At 46.6% G+C, this 25,837-nt stretch overlaps 2 protein-coding genes across 2 annotated transcripts in view; one reads left to right on the top strand and one right to left on the bottom strand.

The window, feature by feature from the left end:
• ARL8A (ADP ribosylation factor like GTPase 8A) overlaps positions 1 to 3,294 on the top strand; it is a 37,161-nt gene extending 33,867 nt beyond the window's left edge. The window contains exons 6-7 of the mRNA XM_035121623.2: positions 849 to 919; positions 1,535 to 3,294. Of these exons, the coding sequence (XP_034977514.1) occupies positions 849 to 919; positions 1,535 to 1,584 (121 nt within the window). The 3' untranslated portion in view covers positions 1,585 to 3,294. The remainder of the gene's footprint in view (positions 1 to 848; positions 920 to 1,534) is intronic.
• Positions 3,295 to 7,434: 4,140 nt separating this feature from the next.
• Positions 7,435 to 25,815, bottom strand: GPR37L1 (G protein-coupled receptor 37 like 1). Its single transcript, XM_060277188.1, has 2 exons — positions 22,523 to 25,815; positions 7,435 to 13,677 (listed from the first exon to the last, which is right to left on the bottom strand). The coding sequence occupies exons 1-2, from the start codon at positions 23,300 to 23,302 to the stop codon at positions 12,868 to 12,870; spliced, it is 1,590 nt and encodes a 529-aa protein (XP_060133171.1). The 5' UTR covers positions 23,303 to 25,815; the 3' UTR covers positions 7,435 to 12,867.
• Between the last annotated feature and the right edge of the window lie 22 nt (positions 25,816 to 25,837).

Genomic DNA, 25,837 nt, shown 5'->3' with positions numbered 1-25,837 from the left:
GGGTCCACTGTACTGTGCATTTTACATAGGAATGTAAGAGGTGTACAATATCTGTGAAAGCTTAAGCCATGCCTAGTGATTTGCCTGTCTCTTAGGTGCCATAGGACACATTACCATTTCTGTTGGATCGATGATTGATACGGAGCTTCAGAATTTGTTTAATTTTTAGTGGAAATGCAAAGAGTCGAGGAAACCTTGGACTTGATATCGGGTTGTTGTTGTTTTTTCTTTTAAAAAATAAATACCTTGGAGTCTTAAGGTGTACCACAGGGTGGCGCCAAAGGCAGGCCAGTGTTTTTGTCTTTCCTTTTTTATGGTACTGGCTGGATAATGTGATTGAACTGAGGTCTAGCAATTTCATGATTGTCACGTGCTAAAATGGCGCAATTAAAGAAAACAAAGCTTGGTTGAAGGCGAGCATCTTGGAAGATTGGAAGGGGACTGGAGAGAGGAAAAAGAAGATTCTCAAATGTGTTATGTGTATAAGACCTAGACAGGAGTTGTGCTATCCTTCTCCCATGCTATTTGTCTACCAGGGTTAACATTTTGATAACCTGCATCCAGCAGTAATCATCCCACCCCTGTTCACCACTGTCACATGCTGTTGGGTGCTTTGGGGCAGCAGCACCCTTCCCGAGGAGTGGGCGCTGTTACCCAATGCCCTGCCTGCTTTCCTGTTATGGAATTTAATGGGGGGTGGTGTTGAAGATATTATACATGGGACTGGCAGCAAAAGGTACAGGAGTCACTGCTGCACGTCTTGCCCGTTTCATTGTGGATACCTTTCTCTGTATGCAGTGCTTTCCCCAAGGAAGCCTGATATTCTTGTGCTTCTCTTTTACCTGCAGGAACCTGTCTGCCATCCAGGACCGAGAGATCTGTTGCTATTCAATCTCTTGCAAAGAAAAGGACAACATTGGTGAGTGTAGAAGGGAAGGGGGAGGTTGCAGGGTCAGAGTGCCTGACAATTGTAAGGGTAATGGTTGGGGCTGGAATGCACAGTGACACCTAGACTGCCCATGGGGAGATCTCTCCTTTTGCTCTTTGGCTCTCCTGTGTTGTGAGCACTATGTGCCAAACGGGTTGAACTGTGGGACTGACTCTGTGAATGCCCCTGGGGTCTGGCCCCCTCCATACATAGTTAGGGGGGCAAGAAAGGTTTGTGTAGGCCCAGGTGTGGAGAAGCTGTGGCCCTCTGAGTGTTGGTGAATGACAGCTGTCATTATTCCTGCCTGTTGGCCACGCTGGCTCAGGCTGGTTGGGATTGGAGTCCAGTAACACCTTGAGGACCACAGGCTCCCCACCCCTGTTGAAAGCCATGGTAGAGGAAAAAGTTCACTCATATGCAAAGGTCATTCCCTTCAGGACAACATCTTGGGCTGCTGACAGCAGGGTTACAGAAGTGAATCATGAGCTCGGCTCATAATTTGGTAATCTTGTGAGGCCCCTATGTGTTTCCCTTACCTCTAGCTAAGCAGCCCGCTACAACTTCTATTTTCCGTGATGGTCATTAACCATATCTTGTCTTTGACAGACATCACCCTACAGTGGCTTATTCAGCACTCAAAATCCCGGCGAAGCTGAGAGCCCTTTGGCCAGGTCTTGGATCGGGAAGATGCCATTGTAAAAGCCCAAACGCACCTCCTCCTTTCTCTTCCCCCATCTCCTGCTCTTTCCAACCCTCTCGCCCACCTCCCTCTCCCTAGATGGGTATTTTTAGGGGACCCCAGATTCCTCTTCTGCTGAGATTGAACTCCTGTTTTTATTGTAAAGAAACTGTCTGCCTCCTCCCCCTCCCCCCCTTGCTCCTTACTCTGGTTTTGGCACTGTTCTGTTGTCGTCGGTGTGTGTACAGTATATATATATATATGTATATATATTTTAATTTTTTAATTTAAGCAATTTTGCTGTTATTAAATGGGGCCTGTGAGCTGTCGCAGGGGGCGGTGCGGGTGGGGCAGCAGCAAATGGATGGGGTGGGGAAAGTACCAAACGCAGTATTGGGAATGTTATGAGCAGTCAGGGGCAGATGGAATCTTGCTGGAGGGGACCCTGGCTTTGGGCAGTATCTTCCCCCAAGAGACCTCCTCCTTTCCCACCTCAAGCCCCTCCCTTCTCCTTCTGCAACAGGATCCAGGGGGTCTCTCCTCTCTCTGCTGCCCCAAGCTGCTCAGCACTATGGTTAGGGGATGAGCCCCTGGGAAAGGTTCATAGAGCAGTATTGTTCATGGTCTGAGACTCTAGAGGAGAGTTGGTGTGCCATCTCTTCCCCCTGCCCAGTGTCCACTGAGCCCTGGGGAGCAAATGCTTCCCAGTGGAGAGATGTCGAATCTTCTGTACATGAGCTTTGACTCCTGCTCAGCTTGCTCCCCAACCCCAGTACCATCTCCCTCTGCACCCTGCCTGATGAACTGGCATGTCTGGTGGAAGCTGGGCACTCACGCTCTGTCACCTTTGTGCTCACCTTTCCTTCTTGGTCTGGTGTCTTTCTCTCAGTCAGCACCTGAACAGAAGCAGGCAGTGGATGGTGCACATTCCTCGACTGTGCGAAGGCAGAATAAGGGCCCAGGGTTCTAGTGCGCTGCCAGAGCAAGATAGAAGATCTGGAGTGGTCTGGGTTTCTCGTGACCCTGCTCCTGGGCCTCCCACTCATGCCAAACGCTTACGGCTTGTTCAGCTCGTGAGGGACAGTGGGAGGAGACATCTATGCAAGAGTTCCCTTCAAAGCCCTTTGGACAAGGCATAAGGCGCTTCCCTCAAATCCTATATCCCACTGCTGCAAATTTCAGAGTGGAGGACATAGCAGGTAGAAAGTGCTCTACCTAGTTTGGAGGTGTTTCTGCAGGCTGCTGCAGCCTAGTCCTTAGGAGCAAGGGCTGTCCCTCAGTTTCCTAAGCTTGAGCGTGTCCCCCTCCTTGAGCTTGAGCGTACACAGTTGCCTGTCCCTCAAGTTAGGATGTGATGCTTTGGTCTTGGGGTTAAACCAGTGGAGTAGAAGGAGGGCGTTCTCGTTCTCTCAGGCGCACACGAGGCTGTGTGTGAGACGTTTTGCTTCAAGCAATAGGGTGCTTGAGTTTATAGGTAAAAGGCTGTGGTAGCAAGGAGGAGGTGTTCCTGCTGAGGGGTATGAATCCAGCCTAGCGGAGTTGGCAGCTGTCCTGTGCTGGTGTTTGCTCACCCTGGAATCTACAGCAGCCTCAACAGGGTCCAGGAAGGGTGTCAGGGGAAGGATCATTAAAAGGCTTCGTATGCCAGCCCCCTTGTCTCCCTGTGAAGGGCAGCAGGCTGCATGTGGCCGCGTCTTCCCCGTCCCACTTAAGCTTTGGACAGGTGTGAGAGTGCCGGGCCCTTCCTGCCCTTGCCTGGCCCAATCCTGCACGGAGCTGCTCCCTTCAGGGCGGGAGGGGGGCTTTCTAACTGCATCTTTCCCCCTCCTCTTTTCTCATTTTCACAGAATTGCACAAGGAGATATTTTACTTTTTTTAATTTAATGAATTGTAAAGTGTCATTATTCCTTTTTTAAAATATATTTTTGGCTCATTTTTTGACCTTCTCTGTTGGGAAATGAATCTTGTAACAGTACATTTTTTTGCCTCCTAAATAACAATAAATTAACAATTTTGTGTTGGTGGTGGTTGCATTGTGAACTTATTTCCTCTTAACTGGTTTGTCGTCTCTCTCACTTTATTGGAGCCTTCTCTGCTTCAAACTCAGCTGATCAGCCTTCTTTTCCCAGCGGCTCCTTCATGGCCTTGGGGCACAGCTTCTATAGGATGACGGCAGCAAACCAAGAAAATCGGAGTTTATCTTTGGAGGCTTGCAGGTGTAATTCTCATATGCTTTGATGTGTTTACCTGCCAGGATTCATGTTTGGCAAATTGCCTGCCACACCCACACACTTACGTGTACACCCGCTGATGGGGACCGAACTGGCTAGGGCTTGCCCATCTTGGGGTGACAGTGGACACCTTACACGAGAAGTCAGTGCATCGTGTAGCAGCAATGAAAAAGACACAAGCACAGTTGAGAATTACTAGGCAAGGAAATGGAAACAAAGCCGCGAACAGAAATCTTTAGCTAGATTAGATAAATCTGTGGTGTAGTTGCATTTGGAGTATTGTGAACAATTATTGTCACTGCATCTTAAAAAGGACATTGCAGCACCAGAAAAGAACAAGCATAACTATTGAGGCTCTGATATGCTGCTTGGGAAGAAAAGCAAATGTGAGACACCTTGGTTTTTGTTTTTTTTAATACAGTAACTAAACAGGTCCACAAGGGAGCTTTATAAATGATGTGGAGCAGGGGTGGCCAATATGCCCTCTAGCACCCTTCAGCCCCAGCCAGTGTGACCAATGGTCAGCAGTAATGAGACTTGTAAGTCCAGCAGGTGTCTTGAGGACACTATGCTAACTGACCCTGATATAGGGAGTTAGAACAGGCGTCCCCAACCTTCAGCCCTCCAGGTGTTTTGGACTACAATTCCCATAATCCCTGACCATTGGTCCTGTTAGCTAGGGATCATGGGAGTTGTAGGCCAAAACATCTGGAGGGCCGCAGGTTGGGGATGCCTGAGTTAGAACATGGGCCCACTCAATGAGCAGTAGCTAGAAACAGAACAGACCAAAGGAGGCAGTATTTCATATAATGCCTTAGTTTAACTTACGGAATCCACTGCCAACAGCTGTCTGGCCAGTAGCTTAAAGCTGTACACAAATTAATAGAAGAGCAGGTCTATCAACAGTTTTTTATGATAGTGCAATAGAACCTCCCTTGTAACTTTTGTGGATGTGTTTGTACTTGGAAGCATAATCCTGAACTAGCTGGGATCTCAGTCTGCTTTTTCATATCTCTGCAACAGAATTAATGAGATATACAATTTCTCCACTTGCAGACTTAATTGCGTAGCATTTTCACATGGGGAAGACGGCAAATGGCTTTTATATTCCTGAAGGGAACGTAAGACAGGCTTGTTTTCACAGCACTTACCTCTTTACTTTCCATCTTTTGGGAATACCAGTGCTGACGGTATTTCCTTGCAGTTAAACTTATCCAAGCTGCAGTAAATCTAGGGGAGAGAGTGGCTTGATGGAACAGGAATAGCATGTGGACATAACTGCCTCTCTTTAAATGCAATGTGCCAATATAGCCTGAAGGGGAGGGGGAGAAATATGTACCACCTACACATCACAAACTGAATTCAGGATTATATGCATCAGCAGTTCCTGTCCAGCTTTTATCTTGCTTACATTTCTCGGTACAAGCGTATCATTTTGACACAACCACTTTTGTCCTAGTAGTAAAGGAGTAGGCAGGCCTGTTTGCTGGACCGAATGGAGAAAAACATCTGCAAGTTGCATCACACATGTATGTACCTGGTGTGTCCTGTCAACCTTGTGCCCACTATTGCTGCAGGCAGAGTGGCCAGCCAATATACAAAATACTGGGGATGAAGTTATGGCCAAGAAGGGGGTGAGTGTCATTCAGCAGGGACAACAAGAGAACTCTGGAGTGAATGAGTTGATGGCATTTTTCTGGAAGTGAAGACAGTGCAATTGTATTAGTCTCTAAGGTGCATTGCACTTTGCAAAAAACATGTTCATGTTGCTGCTGGCTAATACTGCCGTCTTTCTGGAATTTTGATTATCTCAGTAACTTCTTTCTTGTATGCCAAGCAGACTTGAAAATTCTAGTGAGGACCAATCCTTTGACATTTAATTTGTGTGCCTTTTATTTGAGATCAGTTTTGGGTCCATGGTAACTTCAGAATGAAATATAAGAATTGCTATTCTGCACCAGGCCAAAGATCCCCATAACCTAACACTGTCTCTAGTGGTGGCCTGCCTGATGTCCCTGGGAAACGCAACCATCCATCCTTTTGTTGGCAGTTTACAGGTATATGGCCTCTCGTGTAGAGGTAATCATCCAATGACAGACCTATTTTCCATCCTGTTTTCTTTATCCAGTGATTTTCAGGCTTTTGATACTCGGAAATTGTTTCCGCATTGATTGTATGCTGGGGAACCATTCACAATGGTAGCTCTGCTTGCTGCTTAAAATTATGACACACTTTCTTGGTCATATGTGTGAGCAGTGGCCAGGACTCACCATCTTGTATCCCTTGAGTCTATATGCTTATTAAAAATGTCCAGTGTTCCCCTGTGGTTGTGGAGTGTAGTGATGGGCAAACTTTGTGTGGGGAAGTTTCATAAGTAATTTGAGGGTGATTGGGCTGGTGGTTCTCAAAGCCCATTTTGGTTTGGTATTGTAAATAATAATTTTATTATTGATACCCCACCCATCTGGATGGGTTGCTCCTGTAAAGTAAAGTACAAAACTCCAGACACGATTCAACTGCTGTCTCTTTGTCCTTATGTAAACTGCATAAAGTGTGCACCAGCTGCATACACAAAACAGTTAAAATTGGATTTCATGTCCCTGTGATGTCCTCATCCTCGTGGCAGCCTACACTTCCCCTCCATCTGATTTGGATTTTTCGGATCCGCATACAATGCAGTAAGGAAAACAACAAAATGAAATTGCATGTTAACTACCTGTGGGCATGCTAATATGTACTGTGTGGGCATACGGTATTTATTTTATGCAGGTGGTGACATTTTGCTGGGTCCCGTCTATCACCACACCCACTATTTCCACTGGTGAGGCACTCCTTGGTGGGCTGCTGGGCACCACGCAACATGATGTTGTTGTTGTTGTTGTTGTTGTTGTTGTTAGGACCTGTTTTGTACAGGTCTGGTATATCAGATAACTATCAAAGGTAAATTGAAAATGATTGCATGCACAGGTAAACAATTACTGGTATCTGTACACATGCCTGCAGTGTGGACCTCAGGGAACTCTGCAAAACTGGGGAAGTACTGAATGAGAGGAAGACTCAACGCACACTGCAAATCATAGCACCAAGCAGCTCTCACTAGTATGAATGGGAAACACAGAGAGTTCAATTGAAAGCATTCATGTGGGCAAATGTGCATGAAAGTACGCATGGAAAAATCAGGGCTGTGCAACCCACATGTGTATTAAAACTGGTGTGTACGCAGCCACCATACCCAAACATCCCTGCCTGTCATTCTTTCATTCCCTGTCCATTCTTAGGCTGCATGATGCTGATTTGGCCATCTGGCCCCTGCCTATTGGGATCATCTCTTCTCCAGCAGCGGCTGCCTGGGCTCTAGTCCCTATTGGAAATGGCATCATAATGTGCTTGATGCTGTGTCTTGAACACTTGACTGAAGGGGGCGACCCTTTATGGCCCCAACATCTTTGAAATGTTAGACATGCTCCTTTCCTCCCCCTGCCCCCCAAACTGCATTCTAGCCAGGCTCGATCTCTTTTCTTTCTCGTTTTCTCTTCTCCCTTCCCCACCCCCAGCTCCCTGACCAACCAGAACCCTTTGCAACAAGCCCAGCATTGTTCTCGCTTGGCCCTTGCGCAGGGAACGCCAGCAGGGAAAGCACTGCATGAATAGCAGCTCCCATCCATTCTCTGCTGTCTTGTTACATATTCAGGTCACATCACCACTTAGGCTATGCACAAACTCCCTCTCCCTCCCTGGCAGGGCGAGGATCAAGACAGTGGCCTCCTCTTACTCTCCGTCTCATAATTGCTCTGGGTTGCTTCACTTTGTTGGGACTATTTCTAATCCTCTTAATGGGATAGGACCCCCCTGCTAGCAAAAGGCAGAGGTTATCTTCAGAATAGATAGTCTTCTGCCTTCTATGCAAACTGACCCAAAGGTGGACTGTTTAGTCCAAAGATTTTCTCATATTCTGTCCTTTTGATCAATTCTGGGGGGTGGGAGTCGAGTGGAAGTGCCACACTGCAGCCCACGAGATTGCAAGCAGATTTTGCTGTGAGCAATGAAACCTCGAGAGAGATGAGCTTGTCTGCTTTAACACTAGTGTCAATTTGTAAGCAAGGGTGTGATGGTAGAAAGCAGCAGTTTGAGCAAATAAAATGTTTTTGGCTAATGAAGGAACTAACAAGCTGAAAGAAGCAAGGAGAGCGTCCTCAGCAGCCATAAAAGACAATAGCAGGTAAAGGCAGAAGATCTGCCAATAGCCACAAATGACAGTGTGTCATCTCACACCAGAAACCACAGCAAACCGAGGAAAGCAACTTAGATAGGTATTTCAGACAGGGAAGACTATAAATGCTAGAACATGTCTCTAATAGATGTCACTCCAGAATGGGGTTTAAAGGAGATCAGCCGCTAAAATAAATGCTCACCCTAAAGAAGGCAAATTCCTGCAGCTATTTAGTTTTTCTTTGTTGATAAATCCTGAAAGTAAGGACACTGAAATCCCTACGGTAGTCTCTATAGATTTGAAACTTCAGGAGAACGAGCTGAAATTTACTGTATGCTACATACTGAAAGAGAATTACTGTATAAGGAAATGATTCGTAGATGGTATTTAACTCCAAGTAGATAGGCTAAGATGTATAATATAGAATCGGAACTGCGTTGGAAATGTAAAGAAGTAGAAGGAACCATTTTTCATATATGCAAGGCATGCAAAAAAGTTAAAGAATATTGGGAAATGATATATAATGAGATAATTTTTTTTGAAGTGTGAGATAGGAAAATGAAATTAGATGGATATATCAAAATATGCAGGAATGGTGAATAAGTCAAATGAACCTTGGAAGGGGAGGGAGGGAAGTCAATGAATGTATGGTTATAATAAGAGATGTTTTAATTTGAACTGTAAAATTTGAAAATTTAATAAAATTATTATATATAAAAAAGAAAACCCCTAAGGTCATCTTGGCTTTCGTATAGTTGGGCAGAACTTTGTGATCCCATACCATTGTGCCTTTTCCTCCGTAGTGTCCAGAGTTGTGAGTGTGCTCTAGGTTGTGCACACAGTGAATGCGAATCTCAGTAGGTCTGGTAAGTGTCCTTTATGAGTGGAGAGTATGAACCCTCGAATGCTTCCCAGAATTTTCTGCAACAGGTGGAAGGGTCTGTAGGTCACTGGCTGACATTCTGCGGCAGACGTTAATGTTGAAAGGACTGTGATGCTAGAAAACCATTGTTTCGTAGCAAACAGAAATGCACTCTGAGAAAGCGGTCTCATTGCATTCCTTTACTACCTCAGTCACCACTGCAGTTTCCTCCTCTGTGATCTTCTCACCTTCTTTGGCCTTGCTGTTTCCCGCATTTGAGCCAGGGATTGTGGGTGAGGACTTTGGCTGGCTCTGGTGGTGCTGAGCCTACAGCTCCTCATTCTTCCTCCTCCCCCCAGAGATTAATCCCCGTCTCCGGCAAAATGGTAAAAAGTTTCAGAGCAAAAGGGCTTCCCCCATGCCTGTGCACACAGAGGAGAGCTGCGGCCCAGTCTGCTGACGAGAGAGCGGCCCTTGGGATACATACCAAGTGTGCCTACCCCAAGACTGCTCTTGTTTGCTAATGGGGGCAGCAATCCAAACATCACTTTCTTTGTACAAAGACAGGAGCTTTGTCTCCATGGCAGCAGTCCCAAGAAGGAACTGTGGGTGTCATTCCCTATACAAAGCCCTCACTGATCCCCTGCGTTGCAGCCCATCCCCTAGCAACTGCCTCCCTCTCGCAGTGGCGTTTACTGCTCCTGAGGGTGCAATCCAAAGAGAGCAGAGAACAAGGCCCTTTAACAGTTCTGCACAAACAGAACTGGGAGCCTCACTAACAGGGAAATGCGGGAGACACCCGAATTCAGGGGCTGTTGCAAACTGCTAGAATGGGTACGGGTGGACAATAGGAGAAGAGGCCTTTTTCTACTGTGCCAGACTGCTAGTGTATCTCTTGCACAGAAGTGGGAGCCATTTGCCCTCCTGGAGTTGACTACAACTCCCATTGCCCCTGACCCATTGACAGGAGTTGGGTCCATGGTGTGAGTTTTCCTGATTGCTAGTTGGGTATGGGAGTATGCCTGAGGGCAAACGCTATTGTAGGTGTCCACCCCGCCTCGGTTGGCAGGAATAGCCCACTGACATCAGCATTGCCTCAGAACTACTTTAGGATCTTTTCCATTTGAGATCACACTGTTGGCCTCTTTCTCTCCCTGGTGATCCAGCAGCTTTTGAAGACCTATGCCCTTTAATCTACTGAGCAGAGGCGCATTTAGGGGCGTGTGACCAGTTTGCCGGCACTAAGTGTTGCAGGGAGCGCTGTCGCAACAATGAGCATTGGAAGGTGTGCGCCACTGAAATTTTAAAGCCAGCATCCTGAAGGATGCAAAGAATCTTAGGCTTGGGAGTTTTTGGGTTTTTTTAAGAACTTTCAGTCTTGCTGAGTGAATCTATTCTCAGCAGGCCCTTAGCTAAGGAGCCTTTGCATCACCCAAACTACTAAGTCTAACCTTTAAAGAAGGCCAAATCAATAAACGGTTGGTTCTTTCTGTCGTCTTGTGGATTTGAAGCAGTTAGGTCACACGCGGGCCATGCTCCCAAGCTATTCTCTGCAAGAGCGAAGAAGCACAATGAGATTCTCATGGGCCTAACGTCATTCGCCTCGGAAGCTTTGCTGGTGCGGTGAGAGAAGGAAAGGAGGAGGAAAGAGATGCGGAGGAATTGCTGTGGTAGTGAGTGTTTGGATGGATTCCCTCTACCTCGGGAGTCACACAGGAGATGCTAGTGCAGTGCTACCTGGAGCTACAGAAGCATTTTTCTGGCAATGACACACGAAAAGGGAAACATGAGCTTCTGTTTGTCCCTTGCATGCTGCTGTGCTGAAGCTACAAGTGCATGCCTGAGAGCCTCAACCAAGCATGGCTCATGTTTATGCCTCTTCCAGTGGCCAGCTATATTGAAGTGTTTTGCCCGAATAGGGAATGTAACCACAAGTAAGGAGTGTATGCAACATACATGCGGGCCCAACTACCGTCCACCTTCCTACGTTGAATGGGAAGGTCTGATGAGTGCATCTTGCTGAATGGGTTTAGAGGCCTCTGCACAGGTGGGATCCTATAAGGCAAGGTTTCTGATCAGGCAGAGGCAAACAGGGACACTGGGAGAAGAGGCAGTATGCATGTATGCCCACCTCCCCATACCTGCGTAACACCTAAATAGGATTCCAGGTGTCCTTAGTCTGCACACAGAGCATTTGGAAATACTCGTCCAGAAAACAGGGCTTTCCTTTCATTGAACAAGGAGCTTCTGCTTCAGGCTATCACTGTTACTAGCTAAAACTAAATGGTTCCTAACGTACAATTGGGGAGGAAAAAGAGTGCAACATACTCTGTGGCAACATACACAGCTTGACCACCACATTGGCAGGGACCTACATTGTTGTGACCTACAAATTCCCAAAGGGATGTCTAGCCTGAAAGAAGGTCCTTGCAGTTAGTGTTTCCTCAAGTCACTTGCTTTTCATTGATGGCATGAAGGTGGAGACTTCCTTACTCAGGATTTAAAGGGAGACCCAGAGCCCTGGGATAAAGAGATGGTTTTTCCTGGCTCAAGGTCTGCATAGATGCCTATTTGACTTTCCTCCATCTCTGACTGTGCTATATGCGGGTTTCATGAAGCGCTGCATTATGGCTTTGTGCGCAAGCCATTGCTTCCCTCTCTTCAAAGCATGCAGCCACGGGTGCTGCTTGAACCTAGCAGAGAGAGCTTATTTTGCCCCGATGTTGCCAAGGGAGGCTGTTGCCAGCATGCACACAGGAATCTGAGCCTCTCTCTGTGTGTTAATGCGAGAGACTTGCTTCCTTTTAGAGGGCATTGCAAAGTCCATGGCAGCAAAATACTTTAGATATTGGAGGGATGCCTAAATACAGTAGTGTATGTTTCTACAAGGGATACATTAAATATCCTTAAACTCGGGTTAAATAAACTTGGTGGGGATCAAGCAGCAGGATTCCTGATCTTCAGGATGGGCTTGGTGAGCCCTTATGTTCTCTGCTTGATCTCACCGAAGGAGGCGAACTTGTGACGTTTGGCTCACGAATAGGAAATACACGGAGTGAATCGCACCTTATGTGTCACATGTAGTTATGTGAATACTTATAAAACCATTAACAGCACCTGTTGGCATCCTGGTTATGATCTGGGCCATGGTGTGCAGGAAAAGAGTTGAACTCTTTCCTTCTAGGCTGACAAAAATCACACATGCACCACCATTAATACAAATATAAGCTTAGTTAGGTGCATCGAAGTTCAGTGAGCAGTACTCACCTGGAGACTTGTGGTAAATCAGAATACCTTTCCAGTGCTTCCCTGACCACAAAAACTATGCTGTTTCTTGAGAAATTTTATGTGCTTTCTTGGTTGGGGAGGACATCTGACAGATAAGGCACTAAGTGGGTAGGTTCACTTTAGAAGACACACAACAATTAGCAGCTCTACAGCACATATTTTGTTTTTTAAATGTCATCTCAGGAAACATGTTTCACTATCTAGAGTATTGGTTTATTGAGGCTAGGGCAGTGCTTATCTTGTATTGGAGGCTGTCTCTGGGCCTGGATCAGAGAAGGGGACAGTGAGATCCTGCAGGACTGCAAGATGGGTTAATTTGTACTATGTCCTCTCTAAGACACTTGGGGTCTCTTCAGTCCTCGAGGGGCTGCAGGCGGAGCTTCCCTCAGCACCCCCCTCCTTCATGGCAGCAGCCTTCTCTGCTCGTGCCTGCGATTTGGGGGCGCTCTCACCCTAGGTAATTGTTCAGCAGAGGAGAGAGAGAGCTGTCTCATTGTTGAGGCCTCATAACTAAGTCACTCTGGTTGGAGCTGGTGTTGGAACAAGCCCTGCTCCATTTCCACCTTCCAGCCACTTCGCCAGCTGATAACTAAAGAGAAAAACAACTTTTGGTCTTGGGAAGAAGCTGGTGGAAGAACCGCTAACGCACCCCGCCTAGCTGATTTGAGCTTAGCATGGAGTGCCAACCGCCCCCACAGGGGTAGGCGACTCCCGGGGCTTGTCAAAGAAGATAGAAGAGGACATCTCGGTTTTCAGCTTGCCGTCGGAGCCGCCGTCGCTGGAGGCAGCTTCCTGACCACACTCATCACAGCAGCAGCAGCAGCAGTCCATAAAGGCCTGGCCCAGCGGTTTGCAGAGGCACAGCAGCAGCACAGGAGTCACCGAGCACTTGAAGAACAAGAAGAACTGGTTGACGAGACTTAGCAGGTCCAAGGTCTGCTTGGCCATGTCAGGAGATAGGTAAGCCACAACGATGTTGCTGACGTTCTCTGGAATTGTGCAGAGACCATAGATCACGGTCAGGCCGATCACGGTGCAGTTGAGCTGGCTCTCGCACTGCCCGTGCTTACTGCCACGGCAGTCGGTCTTCTCTGGGCTGCTGACCCTTCTAGTGACCAGTTGGCAGCTGACGGTGAAGAGGATGGGCAGGCAGAAGTAGCATCCAAAGTACCACCACATCCTGGCGTTCTGGTAAGTGAGGACCAGAGAGTAAATAGATTCTGGCAGGTCCTGGGAAGGCTTCATGGTGCAGTAGTCGGTCACAATGCCGGAGACTGGTGAGGTGTCTTGCGCCAGCTGCCAGAGGAGGATCTCTGGGACGGAAAGAGTCATGGAACCCACCCAGATGACAGCCAGCTTGGCAATGATGGAATGGCAGTGCTCAATGGGCCGCAGCTTGGCTTGCGGACTGGTGGCCGCGTGGAATCTGTCGATGCCCAGAGCGCAGAGGCTGAAGGTGGTTACGCCCAATGAAGACACCTAGGATCACAAAGAACAGAGACAGACTGTTGTTCAGGGTAAGTGAGCTGACCAAAAGGGGCAGTTTGCTTTAAAGAGAGAAGGGCATGTTGACATCAGTGGATGAGCTTCAAAATCACTTTCTCTATTTCTTTTGAGGGCATAAAGCCTCTTTCTGAGTACAAGAAATGGACCTACTGTATAAGGATTGATGCAGACCCCCAATTTATGCCATGCTAAAATGCCTTCTGTAAAACCAGATAAGGTCACCCAAATCCCCAACAGCTTTTTTATATATTCCCAAGAGCACTGCTGTTGGTTAAGGCCAAAAGTGTGTGAAAAGACATAATGGATTATAGGCGAAAGATGCTTAGGAAAAGGTTGCTCCAACGTAGGACTAAGCAAAGAGACAGCAACCTTCGGAAGCCCGAAGGATTGAAAAGAGGCAAATTTAGAGTGCTAAATGAGCCCTATTACCAGAATGACTCCCCACCCCCACCCCTGCTTTGTAAACTTGAGGCAGATATATCAAGGCAACTGAGGGGATCAGCTCCGGTAGAAAGGCTGACAGCCTACTCATACCCCCCCCCTCTTTCAGCCTAAGATGCTATTGGCTGCTATTCTGCTTTAACAGTAGTGTAAATTTGTACAGTCAGTACTGGTAAAGCAATCTGGTGGACTCTCCAAAAGCTATATCTGAAATAAAAATGCTCAAAGGCTCAGCTAAGCATCATTCTCTTATCCACCCCTCCCCTTACCACCCCTTTTGGTTCCTTATATCTCAGTGTTTGTATTTTATACCTTTACCATTTTTGCCTATCTTTTTATATCAGTTGGTGACAGCATTGTTATGCACAGTAGGAAGTCAGGGGGCTCATTGTGGTTTGTAAATATATATCAGTTGAAACATACATCTGTGGTATGGCTAGAGACTTTCCTATAACTACACTTCTTATTTACTAGCTCCCCAGGAAACCAGACTCGGGCAGACTCTACTCATGCAGCAAAAGACGGGCTACAATGGACTGTATCACATCAGCCTACAGGTGGAGGGATCCCAGTCACAAATGCTCCCCATCTTAATAATTTCATGCAAACAGAAAGCCAGCATGACAGGCGAAGGGTTGGGACCGGAACCATTTTTCTATGATGCACTACACTTCTAATTGCAAGGAAATTATTATGTTGGGGAACACCCAGAAGTGGTACAATCCATTCTACCTCCTTGAGACTCTTCACAAAATTTTGCTGCACCTTTTCATATATTTACAGGTTGCAATTAGCAACTAAAAGCAAGAGCGGCAGGGTTGGGTGGGAGACACCTCCTTGTGAATCCTTCCCAGGCCACTAGCAAGCTCTTGACAAAATCAGTGCTGGTCATTGAAATCCCCTCCCAACCCTGCTCCCCTTCTGGTTCTTACTACCTCAATGCATCCGCTCTCAGAGGGATAAACGAGTTCAAATAAGTTTGTTGATGTCCCCAGCCAGTCCCAGCTAATTTCCGCTGCATTCAGAAGCCCAGGAAAACATCCCCCTCTGCCAAAAGGGAAGAGGGCAAAGCGTGGAGGAGAAAATGCCAGACTCTGGGTGGGTTTGAAAGACAATCAAGAGCATGAATAAATAGCAGCCGGGGCTGCCCTCCCCCTCACGCTGCCCTCTCCATTACAAACGCTGTGCTTTCCTTGGGCTCAGGAAACACAACGCCCCATTTGAACAGTTGTTCATAGACTGCGCGAGAGCTTCAGGGCCCTAATTGCAGGCACCCGCTCACTTCTGAGGGGAACAAGGGGCATTCATTGAGTGCAGGAAGCATCGGAAATTGGGAAGAAATCCTCAGAAACCCTCCGTCTCCTTTTAAGTGCAGCCAAACCGGTACACAACAGAGGGCTTCCAGGCCACGGCCTGCGCTTCTGAGGGCCGCTTCTCACGGTGCTTTTTAAAGACATGAGAATGGGTACCCACAGGTTCCCTCTCAATCTAAACACACACACACACACACCACACAATGCTGACAATGCCCTTGTTTATCTCCAAAAAACTGGTGGGAGACTGAAGCAGGGGCTGCCTTGAACATTGTAGGCCCAGCCCAAGTGTTTCATTTTGCTTCTGCAAGCAGTTGTTCTATACGCATGTGATGCTGTGCATCCCTACTCTGCCTTCAATGGTGTCTCCGAAATTTTTTACACATCACTTGGGGAGACAGGTGAACTAATATCAGTGTACTGGAAGAAGCAAAGATCACCAGTGTTGAAGCAATGATTCTTCAACATCAACTTCGTTGGACTGGTCATGTTGTGCGGATGCCTGATGATCGTCTTCCAAAGCAACTACTCTATTCCGAACTTAAAAATGGAAAGCGTAATGCTGGTGGTCAACAAAAGAGGTTTAAAGACTGTCTCAAGGCAAATCTTTAAAAATGTAGTATAAACACTGACAACTGGGAAACACTGGCCTGCAAGCGCTCCAAAGGTGTCATGGGCTTTGAAGAAACTCGATCTCAGGACACAAGGGAGAAACACGCTTGGCAAATCCACACCGTGATCAATTCCCACCTGGAAACCAATGTCCCCACTGTGGAAGGACGTGTGGATCCAGAATTGGCCTCCACAGTCACTTACTGTTAAAATCGTGTTTATGGAAGACAATCTTATTCAGCTACGAGTAATCGCCAAAGAAGAAAGAAGAAGAGTCGGCCTTAAATGGGACCATGTGTCACCGGGCCTAAACACACCGCATAGTCTGCCAGTGAGCTACTGAGCCAAATTCATGGTGTTAGTACTAGAAAACGAATCCTTAAATGGCTCGGAACCCACATAATTAAAAAAATGCCTCCCCAATAAGGCCCATACAATCACCAGGTGAAGCCTCATCACAGATCTCTGCAACTCACCAAACCACAGCGCATCATCTTTTTCTTGACAGGTTTTTTTAAAATAAAAAAACAAGAATCATTTGAACATTCCACCTTCTATCTGCAATATGGAGTGGTACTACAGTCCCAGGAAAAACAGTATCTGATGATTCCACTGCATTTGTACAGGGGCTCTTGTTCCCAAATAAATGTGCATATAAACAAAGCCTTAAAAGAGTTTTTAAAGTGGAAAACTTGGGAGGGGAGGAGTAGCTTGCATGGGGAGTTTTGGGAGAAAGTGGAAGGTGAAAGATGGGTTCAGCATCCTCTTCCCTGCCACAACTCTTCTGCTCTCCGAGATGCTTTGAGGTAGAGAAGAGGCAGCCAAACAAATTCTAGCTGCCGTGTCCTTGATATTTGTTTTGAGAGGGAAACTCAAAGGCACGGGGTAACTTGCAAAAGCAATTCCTTCCAGCAGCACCTTAGAGACCAACTAAGTTTGTCATTGGTGTGAGCTTTCGTGTGCATGCACACTTCTTCAAATACCAAGCTCATACTAATGACAAACTTACTTGGTCTCTAAAGTGCTGCTGGAATGATTTTTTTTTTTGACTACGTCAGACCTACATGGCTACCTACCTGTAACTAGGTTAAACCAGAATGTCTTCCAAAGGCACAGCTGCTCTGCTAGTTTTATTAAAAAGCAATTTGCAAACTACTTAAGACTGACAAATGGCGCGGAATAAGGAATATGTACTATGCTGCTTTCATAGGCAGCAGTATCAAGCATGTTAACATTCTAGCATTTAAGAGGATTTTTATTTTTTCGGAATGACTGCAGATACTCCGATTCCTGTCCTGGTTTCAGTTGCTTTCCTTTCAGAGTGGCACTGGGTATGCAGCTTCTAGGATGGAGGGTAGTAAATGTCTGCAAGCACCGTCAGCCTGTTTTGGACTTTCGGATGTTGGCAAATGTTTCTCCAGAGCAAGCAGAAGTGGCCTCTGGCAGTGTTGGGATGTGTGGACTGCATGAATAAGTCCTTGATCCGTGACTGCATTTCCCCATTTTCCTACAGCAGGCCCTTACTGCCTGTGATCCTGCCAAACAATACCAAGGCTGCATTGTCTTCCCTGCCTCACCCATGCATGGAGCTGTTCCCATTGCGGAGCACTGAATCATTCACAGATGTTCCACCACCTGCATCGCTCTCATCTTGCTTCGAGTTAGGAACTGACCAGAGAAGCTACAGAGTAAGCAGCCCGCGTAGCACGTTCTCTTCCAAGGAAAGACAGGAGAGAAGATGGAACTTGTATATGATATAAAAACTAACCTACATGCCAATGGTCAAGTCTGAACATCATCGTCATCATTTTTTGTTTATTCATTTGGTTTATATCCTGTCCTTACTCCCAGGGTGGTAGACACAGCAATTTTAAAACTTTTTTTTGGGGGGGGGGACTAAATAGTTCAAAACATCCCAAAAGCAATTTTAAAACATTTTCTCAACCAGTGATCTCAGGGTTGCCAGAAACATTGTCTTTCAGCTACCAAATGCCTTGGTAAACAGGAATGTGTCTGAATTTATCGTGAAAAGTCAATAATGCAGGACAGGAGACAGGTTCACTTCACTAGGGAAGGTGGTTCCACAAATGGGGAACCACCACTGTAAAGACCCCATTATGGGTCAATGTGAACTGAGCAGCCTCCAGCGGCAGCATCACCAGCAAGTCTTCACCTGCTGATCGTAAGGACCAAGATGACTGGTATTGGAGAAGGCACACTTTTAAGTACTTGGGTTCCATGCTAGTACTAACCCCTTGAATTGGCCCAGTAGCTCATTGGCAGATGGTGCAGCACTTTCAGGACCACTGACACATGGTCCCATTGCTCTCCCCCACTTACCAGCCTAGCAGCCTCCAGACTATCCTCAAGGGCAGCCCCACATCTGTATAAACATTCATCATTCAGAAAGTAATTGGGTTGTAAGAAAAAATGGCAAAGACTTTAATCGGCACAAAATTTCATTTCAGTTCCAGTTGGAATTGAAATATGCATCACCCAGTTCCAGGTTCCAACACTTTGCTTATTGCATAACACTAGCTTTCAATAAATCACCTGTCTTCTCAGTCCTAGGCACAGTCCTTGGTACAAACCTCGTTGAATGAGATATACGCAAGAGTACTACCACAAACCTGGGCAGATCCAATTCATTGCAAATGAGAACACCCCAACTTCAGTCGGAGCCATTTGAGAAGGAAGGTGCCTACATTCTATGGAGCTTTCCTATGTGCTTTGCCTTATACTAGACAAAGCCACAGGTCCAATTGTGGGTTGAATAAACTCTAATGCAGCCTGGCGTGTGTGAGCTGACACAATGGTCTTGATGGCTCTGTCGTAAGAAAAGCCCTGCTGGATCAGACCAAAGGCTGATCCAGTCCAATGTCCTGCTTCCTACAGGGGCCAGCCAATGCCTATGGGAAGCTGACATGCAGGTCGTGAGCACAATAGCATTCTTATTTCCCACTGTTGTTCCCCAGCAACGGGCATTCAGAGGCATTTTGGCTTTGATCTTGGAGGTAGCATATAGCCATCACGGCTAGCAGTCATTGATCACCTGTTTTCCTGGGGGCGAGGGTTGGGCCTCAGGGAAATGTAATTTGATGGGGAGACTAGGGATCAGTAACAGAGAATTCTTAAATCACAAGACAGAGAAACCAGTAGGAGAACACTTCAATCTCCCAGGACATTCTATACAAAAGTAGCTGTCATATTACAAAAGAATTCCAAAAAATAGACTGGAAACAGAAGTTGCTGAATTACAACTTATTACCAAACTTAAAGCCATGGAGAGACCCGGTCTGAATAGAGACATTGGATTCTTATCTCATTATACATGATAAAGCTATTTTTGGCCATCTCATCCTTTGCTTTTTCCTGTAAGACCAATTGCAGTCGTTAACAGTCAATCACCCATTCCCACCACCCTTCTGAGTAATACCCCTCCCCACCCTCTCACTATATATAAAGGTCTGGTGACTTCTGTTTCAGTGTATCTGAAGAAGTGTGCATGCACACGAAAGCTCATACCAAGAACAAACTTAGTTGGTCTCTAAGGTGCTACTGGACCTTTTTTTTTGTAGAGAATTCTTAGTACCTTCACCAAATTTAGCAGCCAAACTAGGCATGACTTTAACCATGGTTTTGCATCCTGCATTTGGGACCAGCAATGTCACTTAATTTACAAAAAGCAGCTTCAAAGCCCCTTATCCTGATCCGGAGAGAGGGATTTTTTAAATTAAAAAATCATTTTCCTTGCACTCTCTTCTCATTGGCAATTGAGTTTTACACCAGGTGCTATTAGCCTTGATTTTAAAAATTCTACATAATATTTGAAAAATGGGGCAAAAAGAAAGATGTAGCCGATCCCAAGCATGTGATTAATGTCTAGTTTGGCCCCATAATCCCCAGTGTGCTTTGGGAGGAGCCATTATGGTCAAACTGGCATGAAGTTGAAATGAATTAGTAGTTTTGATCCTGATCGTTGGTTGGCTCTAACTCACATCCGTTTTATGCCACTTCAAACATAATGGTTTCTCCCAAAGAATCCTGGACAATCAGACAACTGCTCCACCACATGGCCATGTTAATTTATTTCTCACATCTGACTAGAGATAAAGGATTGTGTGAATCTGGCCTCACACCAGGCTGCTTTCCTTGCATGGGAACCCTCCGAAGCCCAAGTGCCTTGGGGCAGAAGAGGGAACGATATTCTAATGGCAGAATTACATGGCAAATACACAGGTCCACCCAGCCATGTCTTTGCCATGCTTCCACCTGGCAGCCTAGTTTTCATGTCTTTAACTGCACAGTGAGTTTCATAGAGATCTGCCATACTGAGCGTTTGGGAACTGTCTTCATTGACAGCTGTTGATTATTCAGACTCGTCTTTTAGGCACACTCTGGAAAGCCATGCAAGGGGGCAGGGTACTCCGCACAAATGTTGTGTGTGCAGTGCAATCTTATCCATGTTTACTCAAAAGTAAGTCTCCCTGTAAGGGAGGTGCAGCGTTTTGAGCACTCACAGGAATGCATTCTTAGTAGGACAGGTCTGCCGTCACCCCACTGCCTTAGAACCCAATGCAGCTATAAATAAAATGTGTTTTGGATATGCTGAAACATTAAACAAATACATTGTCATGACTGTGAGGTTCATGTGCAAAAGCAAATATATTGAGAGCATGAGTAGATGAAAAAGAGGGCAGAGTTATCGCGCCTTTAAGGGTTGTGTAGAAGAGGGAATTGTCACTTGGTTGCTCTTCCTTCCCCTGCTAGTAATGTCAAAAGAGGATCCACCTGCCCATAATGGTAAATATAGGCTCTCCTCAAATACTAGGTGAATCCCTAGTTTAGTTCCTTCCTTTGCCACAGATTTCCCCTGGGACCTGAAGTGTACTTAACCTTTGTGTGCCTCAGACCAAATGTCCAGTCTATAAAAAGATAAGGGCATCCCTAGGTGCAAAAGCTTCAGACACACCAGAAGTGTTATCAACAGGCCACCATCACACACAGAAGCATACACCTCACAACCCAAGTAGAGGGGAATTTCTATGCAATTGAGAAATGTGGCACACTTCTAATGGGCTTCCTGCCACTGTGGGAATAGGATGTTGAACTAGATGGGCCATTGGCTTGATCCAGGAGGTTATTCTTACGTTCTTACGACACTGCTGCATGCATCTCTCGGTGATAAGTACTTGGATGAAGTCTTAAAGTTAGGGCTGCGACGGTCTCTTTCTGTTCTTTTAAAAGCAGGCACAACAGGTAGAAATTCAACAAGTAGAGCCTTTCCCAGCATGATGCAGTATCCCTGTCACATGACTGTTAAAGGCAGTGGTACCCTAAAGAGGAATGCATTGTCCCCGATGGGAAATAATTTTTCCAAGAATGGCCACTTCAGCTCTGCCTTCTCTGTCCTTGCCTTGCAAGAAAACTTGCTGCGAACCTTTAAAAGTTGTGAATAAAACTTTGCAATGGTATGAATACAGCTCTTTGAATTGTCTTAGATCGTTATAGCAGCCTGAAGCCCTGCTGGTTAATGGATTCAGTGCTACTATTTGATATGTTTATTATTTTTAATTGAGGCATTATCTTCCTGAGGGGACTTTAAAGTATTTGCATTGATAACCTTGCTCCATAAATTAGCTGTATTTCCATCCTATATCATTTTCTTCTAGACAAATAAAGCACAACTTCCCCTAGGAGTTTGTTCTGTAACTCCGAGTATCTGGAGTCAACGCAGCAACAAATAACTATGCCAGGAGTTCCCAAACTGCGCTCCATGGCCCACCAGTGGTCGGCCAGCTTCATTCAGGTGGTCCATGGCATGCACACAAAAGCTTATACCCAGAACAAACTTAGTTGGTCTCTAATGTGCTACTGGACAATTGTTTTTATTTACGTCCATATTAAATAGTCATACAGATTTTTAATTGCATTGCTATTTCTTCTGTGGAATTCAAATTGTAATACGATGAAATAACTATAAGAAATAAAATAAGAAATAGAATACAAATAGAAACCAGAGAGCATCTAGAACAGGGGCAATTGCTACAAGAGGCAGAAAAATCATGAAGTGGTCCACCAAGACCCTCAGCAATTTTCAAATGGCCTAAGCACAGTTCAGATGAATGCCCATGGTCATCAGGCTTAAAACATACCACCCGTGGCAATACTTTCATCATACAACAAGCATGCTTATCTCTGCTTTCTGAAAGGCATCTCGGTGATCTGGGGCACACCTGTTACCCAGCTGGGAAGAAGGCTGGTGTAGCCTCCCGCCTTTTATATGAGGTTAGAATAACTCTGCATAGGAGGCACCAAGTTACAGTACATTGTGGAGGGGTATGTCCAAGCTCGCAATATATAGCTGGGCACATGCTCCAACATCAACCCCCAAAGAGGATGCACAAAATTGCTGATGAGGAACCAGGGAGGACCGCAGTGGAATCTCTTACCTCCATGAAAGGCACCACGCGGCAGGAGATGCTCCCCAGCAGCCTCTTCTTGGTGATCTCATTGAAGATAACCACTGGCAGGCAGAAGAAGAGGATGAGGAAGTCCCAGAAGGCAAGGCTGGCCAAGATGGAGTTCCAGGCACTTTTCATGTAGTAGTTGTTCCAGACGATGCACATCACGGAGAGGTTCCCAATGATGCCCACGGCAAATACAATGAGGGACAGGAACATGACAGCGTAGGCACTGTAAGAGCTCTCGGTCACTGGGTACAGAGGGTTTTGGATCTGAGGGCGCTTCCCTGATGCCACAGTCATATTGCCCTGGGGTTCTGTGGCCCCGTGGACCGCCGGACTCCGCTGGCGCTGCTCAGAGGGATAAGTGCTGGACGGCACCAGGGCCTTGGTGGGCCGTAAGCTGCCAGGGATCATGGGCCGAGGAAACTCCACTTTTACTCCTGGAATGTACTGCTGAACTGGCTTGGGCTCTTCATCCTCGGTTCCCCGGCGAGTCCTTCTCCACTTCAGTTGCTCCTCCGACAGCTGCCGCCCCCTCTGATTGCCAAGGGATCCTGGCCATCTCAGCCTGCCCGGTCTTCCAGGCATCTCCAGCAGCGCCTCTTGGGAGGCAAAGTGCCTTGTTAAATGACCCTCTCCAGCCCTCTGCTCCCTCCTGGAGGCTATAGAAGGCTCTTGAAGGAGCGGGGCAGCACCTTCCTTCACCATGGTCTCCAGGGGCTGCAGGAAAGGAAGCAAAAGCATAATTGTCCAAGGCAGAGGCATCCTTCCTTCTGCACAGATGGGGAGGACGATGCACACAGAAGGCGACTTACAAAAAGAGCCGGCGGAGATGGCACAGCAAACTAGGAGAAAATGAGGAAGAAAATTCCCACGCTTTGACTCGGGGTATTAAGAGGGCAGGGAGCAGGGGGAGGCCACCCTGATGTTTCAGCCCGGATTGAGCCAAGACGGAGAAACTCTTCAGTCTGCCTCGACCAGCCTCACTGCCGTTCTGCATTCCCTCAGATCTCGGGCCAGAATAAAAACCGTTTCCCCCAGTAATTCGCTCCAATCATCCTTTATTGAACCGTAGGCCCCCTGGTGGCCAAACCACAATGGCTAAAGGCTGCTGTGAAAAGAGCCCAGCATTGCTTGGGGCGGTGAGAGGAGAATAGCAGAAAGAAACCACCTGCCTCAGCAAGAGACCTTGGAGGGTTTGTGTGGTAGAGCCTTGTGGGAAGCAAGGGTGATTTACATCAGAAATAAGAAACCTCTTGCTGAGTGAACCCCCTTGAGCCAAACTAGAAAGGTCACAGTACAATTCAGAGGGCTGTGTATTCATTAGTATGTGTTAAAAGAGGATTCTGTTGGCACTTGAAAAAGGTGGCAGAGCAGCTTTTAAGCTGATTGTGGGGAGGGAGGGAAGCCGACAAGAGCTGGGGAGGGTCCAGTTCAGAAAGAATCTCTCCTCTGCGATGAAGATGAAAAAACTGATGAAAAATTAAATAGGGAAAGCATAGACCTAGGCATTGTGAGTACAGGGCACAGGAAATCAATTCAGAAAGGCCAAAGCAACGCAAGTCAAAAGGCAAGAGCGAGACACTTGAAGAGAGAGACAGCATACAAGTGTTTATAAGCTAATGCTAGATGCCTCTGAGCCAAGATGGGTTAACTAGACTGCTTGGTTAGAGGATCACATTGATATACAGCGGGCATAATGGAAACCTGGTGGAATGCAAAGAACCAGTGAGACAGGGCTTTCTTTAGATATAAATTATACAGGAAGGGCGTACCATAGATGGCGTCGTCTGTATGTCAAAGAGGGCATTCAGTCCAGCAAACCAGGAAACTTCAAGGGAGAAGGTTCCTTCACAAATCATGGTGGATGGTGATACCGGGCCTTTAGAGTAATTTAGAGCTGGGGATGCGCTGTTGTCCTCCTGATCATAATGCCCAGGGAATAATAATAATAATAATAATAATAATAATAATAATAATAATAATAATAATAATTGCCTTGACATATCTGCTAGGAGGGCGTTCCACAGGGCAGGCGCCACTACTGAGAAGGCCCTCTGCCTGGTTCCCTGTAACCCCACTTCTCACAGCGAGGGAACCACCAGAAGGCCCTCAGCGTTGGACCTCACCTGGTCCTTCAGGGGCACATTCAGGATCAGGGAGTCCTCCACACCAGCCCGTCCCCTGTTCCCCAAGAACAGTACTTCTGTCTTGTCAGAATTCAGCCTCAGAGTCAATCCGTTAGCCACCATCCATCCTCCAACCGCCTCCAGACACTCACACAGGACCTTCACCACCTTCACTGGTTCTGATTTAAAAGAGAGGTAGAGCTGGGTATCATCAGCATATTGATGAACACCCAACCCAAACCCCCTGATGATCTCTCCCAGCAGCTTCATGTAGATGTTAAAAAGCACGGGGGAGAGGGCCTGAACACTCATCCCCCCCACCACTTTCTGGACACGGCCCAGGAGGAAGGAGCGGAACCACTGTATAACAGTGCCCCCAGCTCCCAGCTCCTCAAGACGGTCCAGAAGGATGTTATGGTTGATGGTATCAAAAGCCGCTGAGAGATCCAGCAGAACTTGGAAACAGCTCTCACCTTTGTCCCTAGCCCGCTCGAGATCATCAACGAGCACGACCAAGGCAGTTTCAGTCCTGTGGTGAGGCCTGAATCCCGATTGGAAGGGATCCAAATGGTCCGCACCCACCAGGTGTGCTTGGAGTTATTCAGCAACCACCCGCTCAATCACCTTGCCCAAGAATGGAAGATTTGAGACTGGGCGATAGTGGCCATATTGGCCAGGTCAAAAGATGTTTTTTAAGAAGTGGTTTAATGACCACCTCTTTCAGTGGGCCTGGGAAGGCTCCCTTACAGAGGGAAGCATTCGCCACCCCACAGAGCCCATCGCCCAGCCCTTCCTGGCTTGCTTTTATCAGCCAGGATGGTCAAGGATCAAGAAGACAGGTGGTTGGTTTCACTCATCCAAGCAGCCTGTCCACATCCTCGGAGGTAACAGATTGAAATTGAGATGAGGAATGAAATCAAGCAAGCACCCCAAAGAGAAAATGTCATAGTAATGGGTGACTTTAACTACATTGGCGTAGACTGGCTACCTACAAGTTCCAGTCATGGCAAAGAGGTAAAATTCCTAGATGCAGTACTGTAAATTACACTTACTGTAAAGTACACTTGGGCAAAAAAAAATAATGAAAGGCACAAATACAGGATGGGTGACACCTGGCTTGAGAGCAGTTCATGTGAAAAGGATCTAGGAGTCTTGGTGGACCACAAACTTG

Source organism: Zootoca vivipara, chromosome 7 (assembly GCF_963506605.1).
Source record: "Zootoca vivipara chromosome 7, rZooViv1.1, whole genome shotgun sequence".
Taxonomy (NCBI): Eukaryota; Metazoa; Chordata; class Lepidosauria; order Squamata; family Lacertidae; genus Zootoca; species Zootoca vivipara.
The sequence above is the reverse complement of the archived record's forward strand: the minus strand, read 5'-3'. Positions and strand labels throughout refer to the sequence as shown.

What these genes read in the sequence shown, in the direction of transcription:
- GPR37L1 (XM_060277188.1), bottom strand. Translation starts at nt 23,302, where the DNA reads ATGCCTCTGCCTTGGACAATTATGCTTTTGCTTCCTTTCCTGCAGCCC. An exon ending in GCGTGGTGCCTTTCATGGAG is followed by an intron (nt 13,678 to 22,522) that starts GTAAGAGATTCC and finishes TTGTGATCCTAG; the next exon opens with GTGTCTTCATTGGGCGTAAC.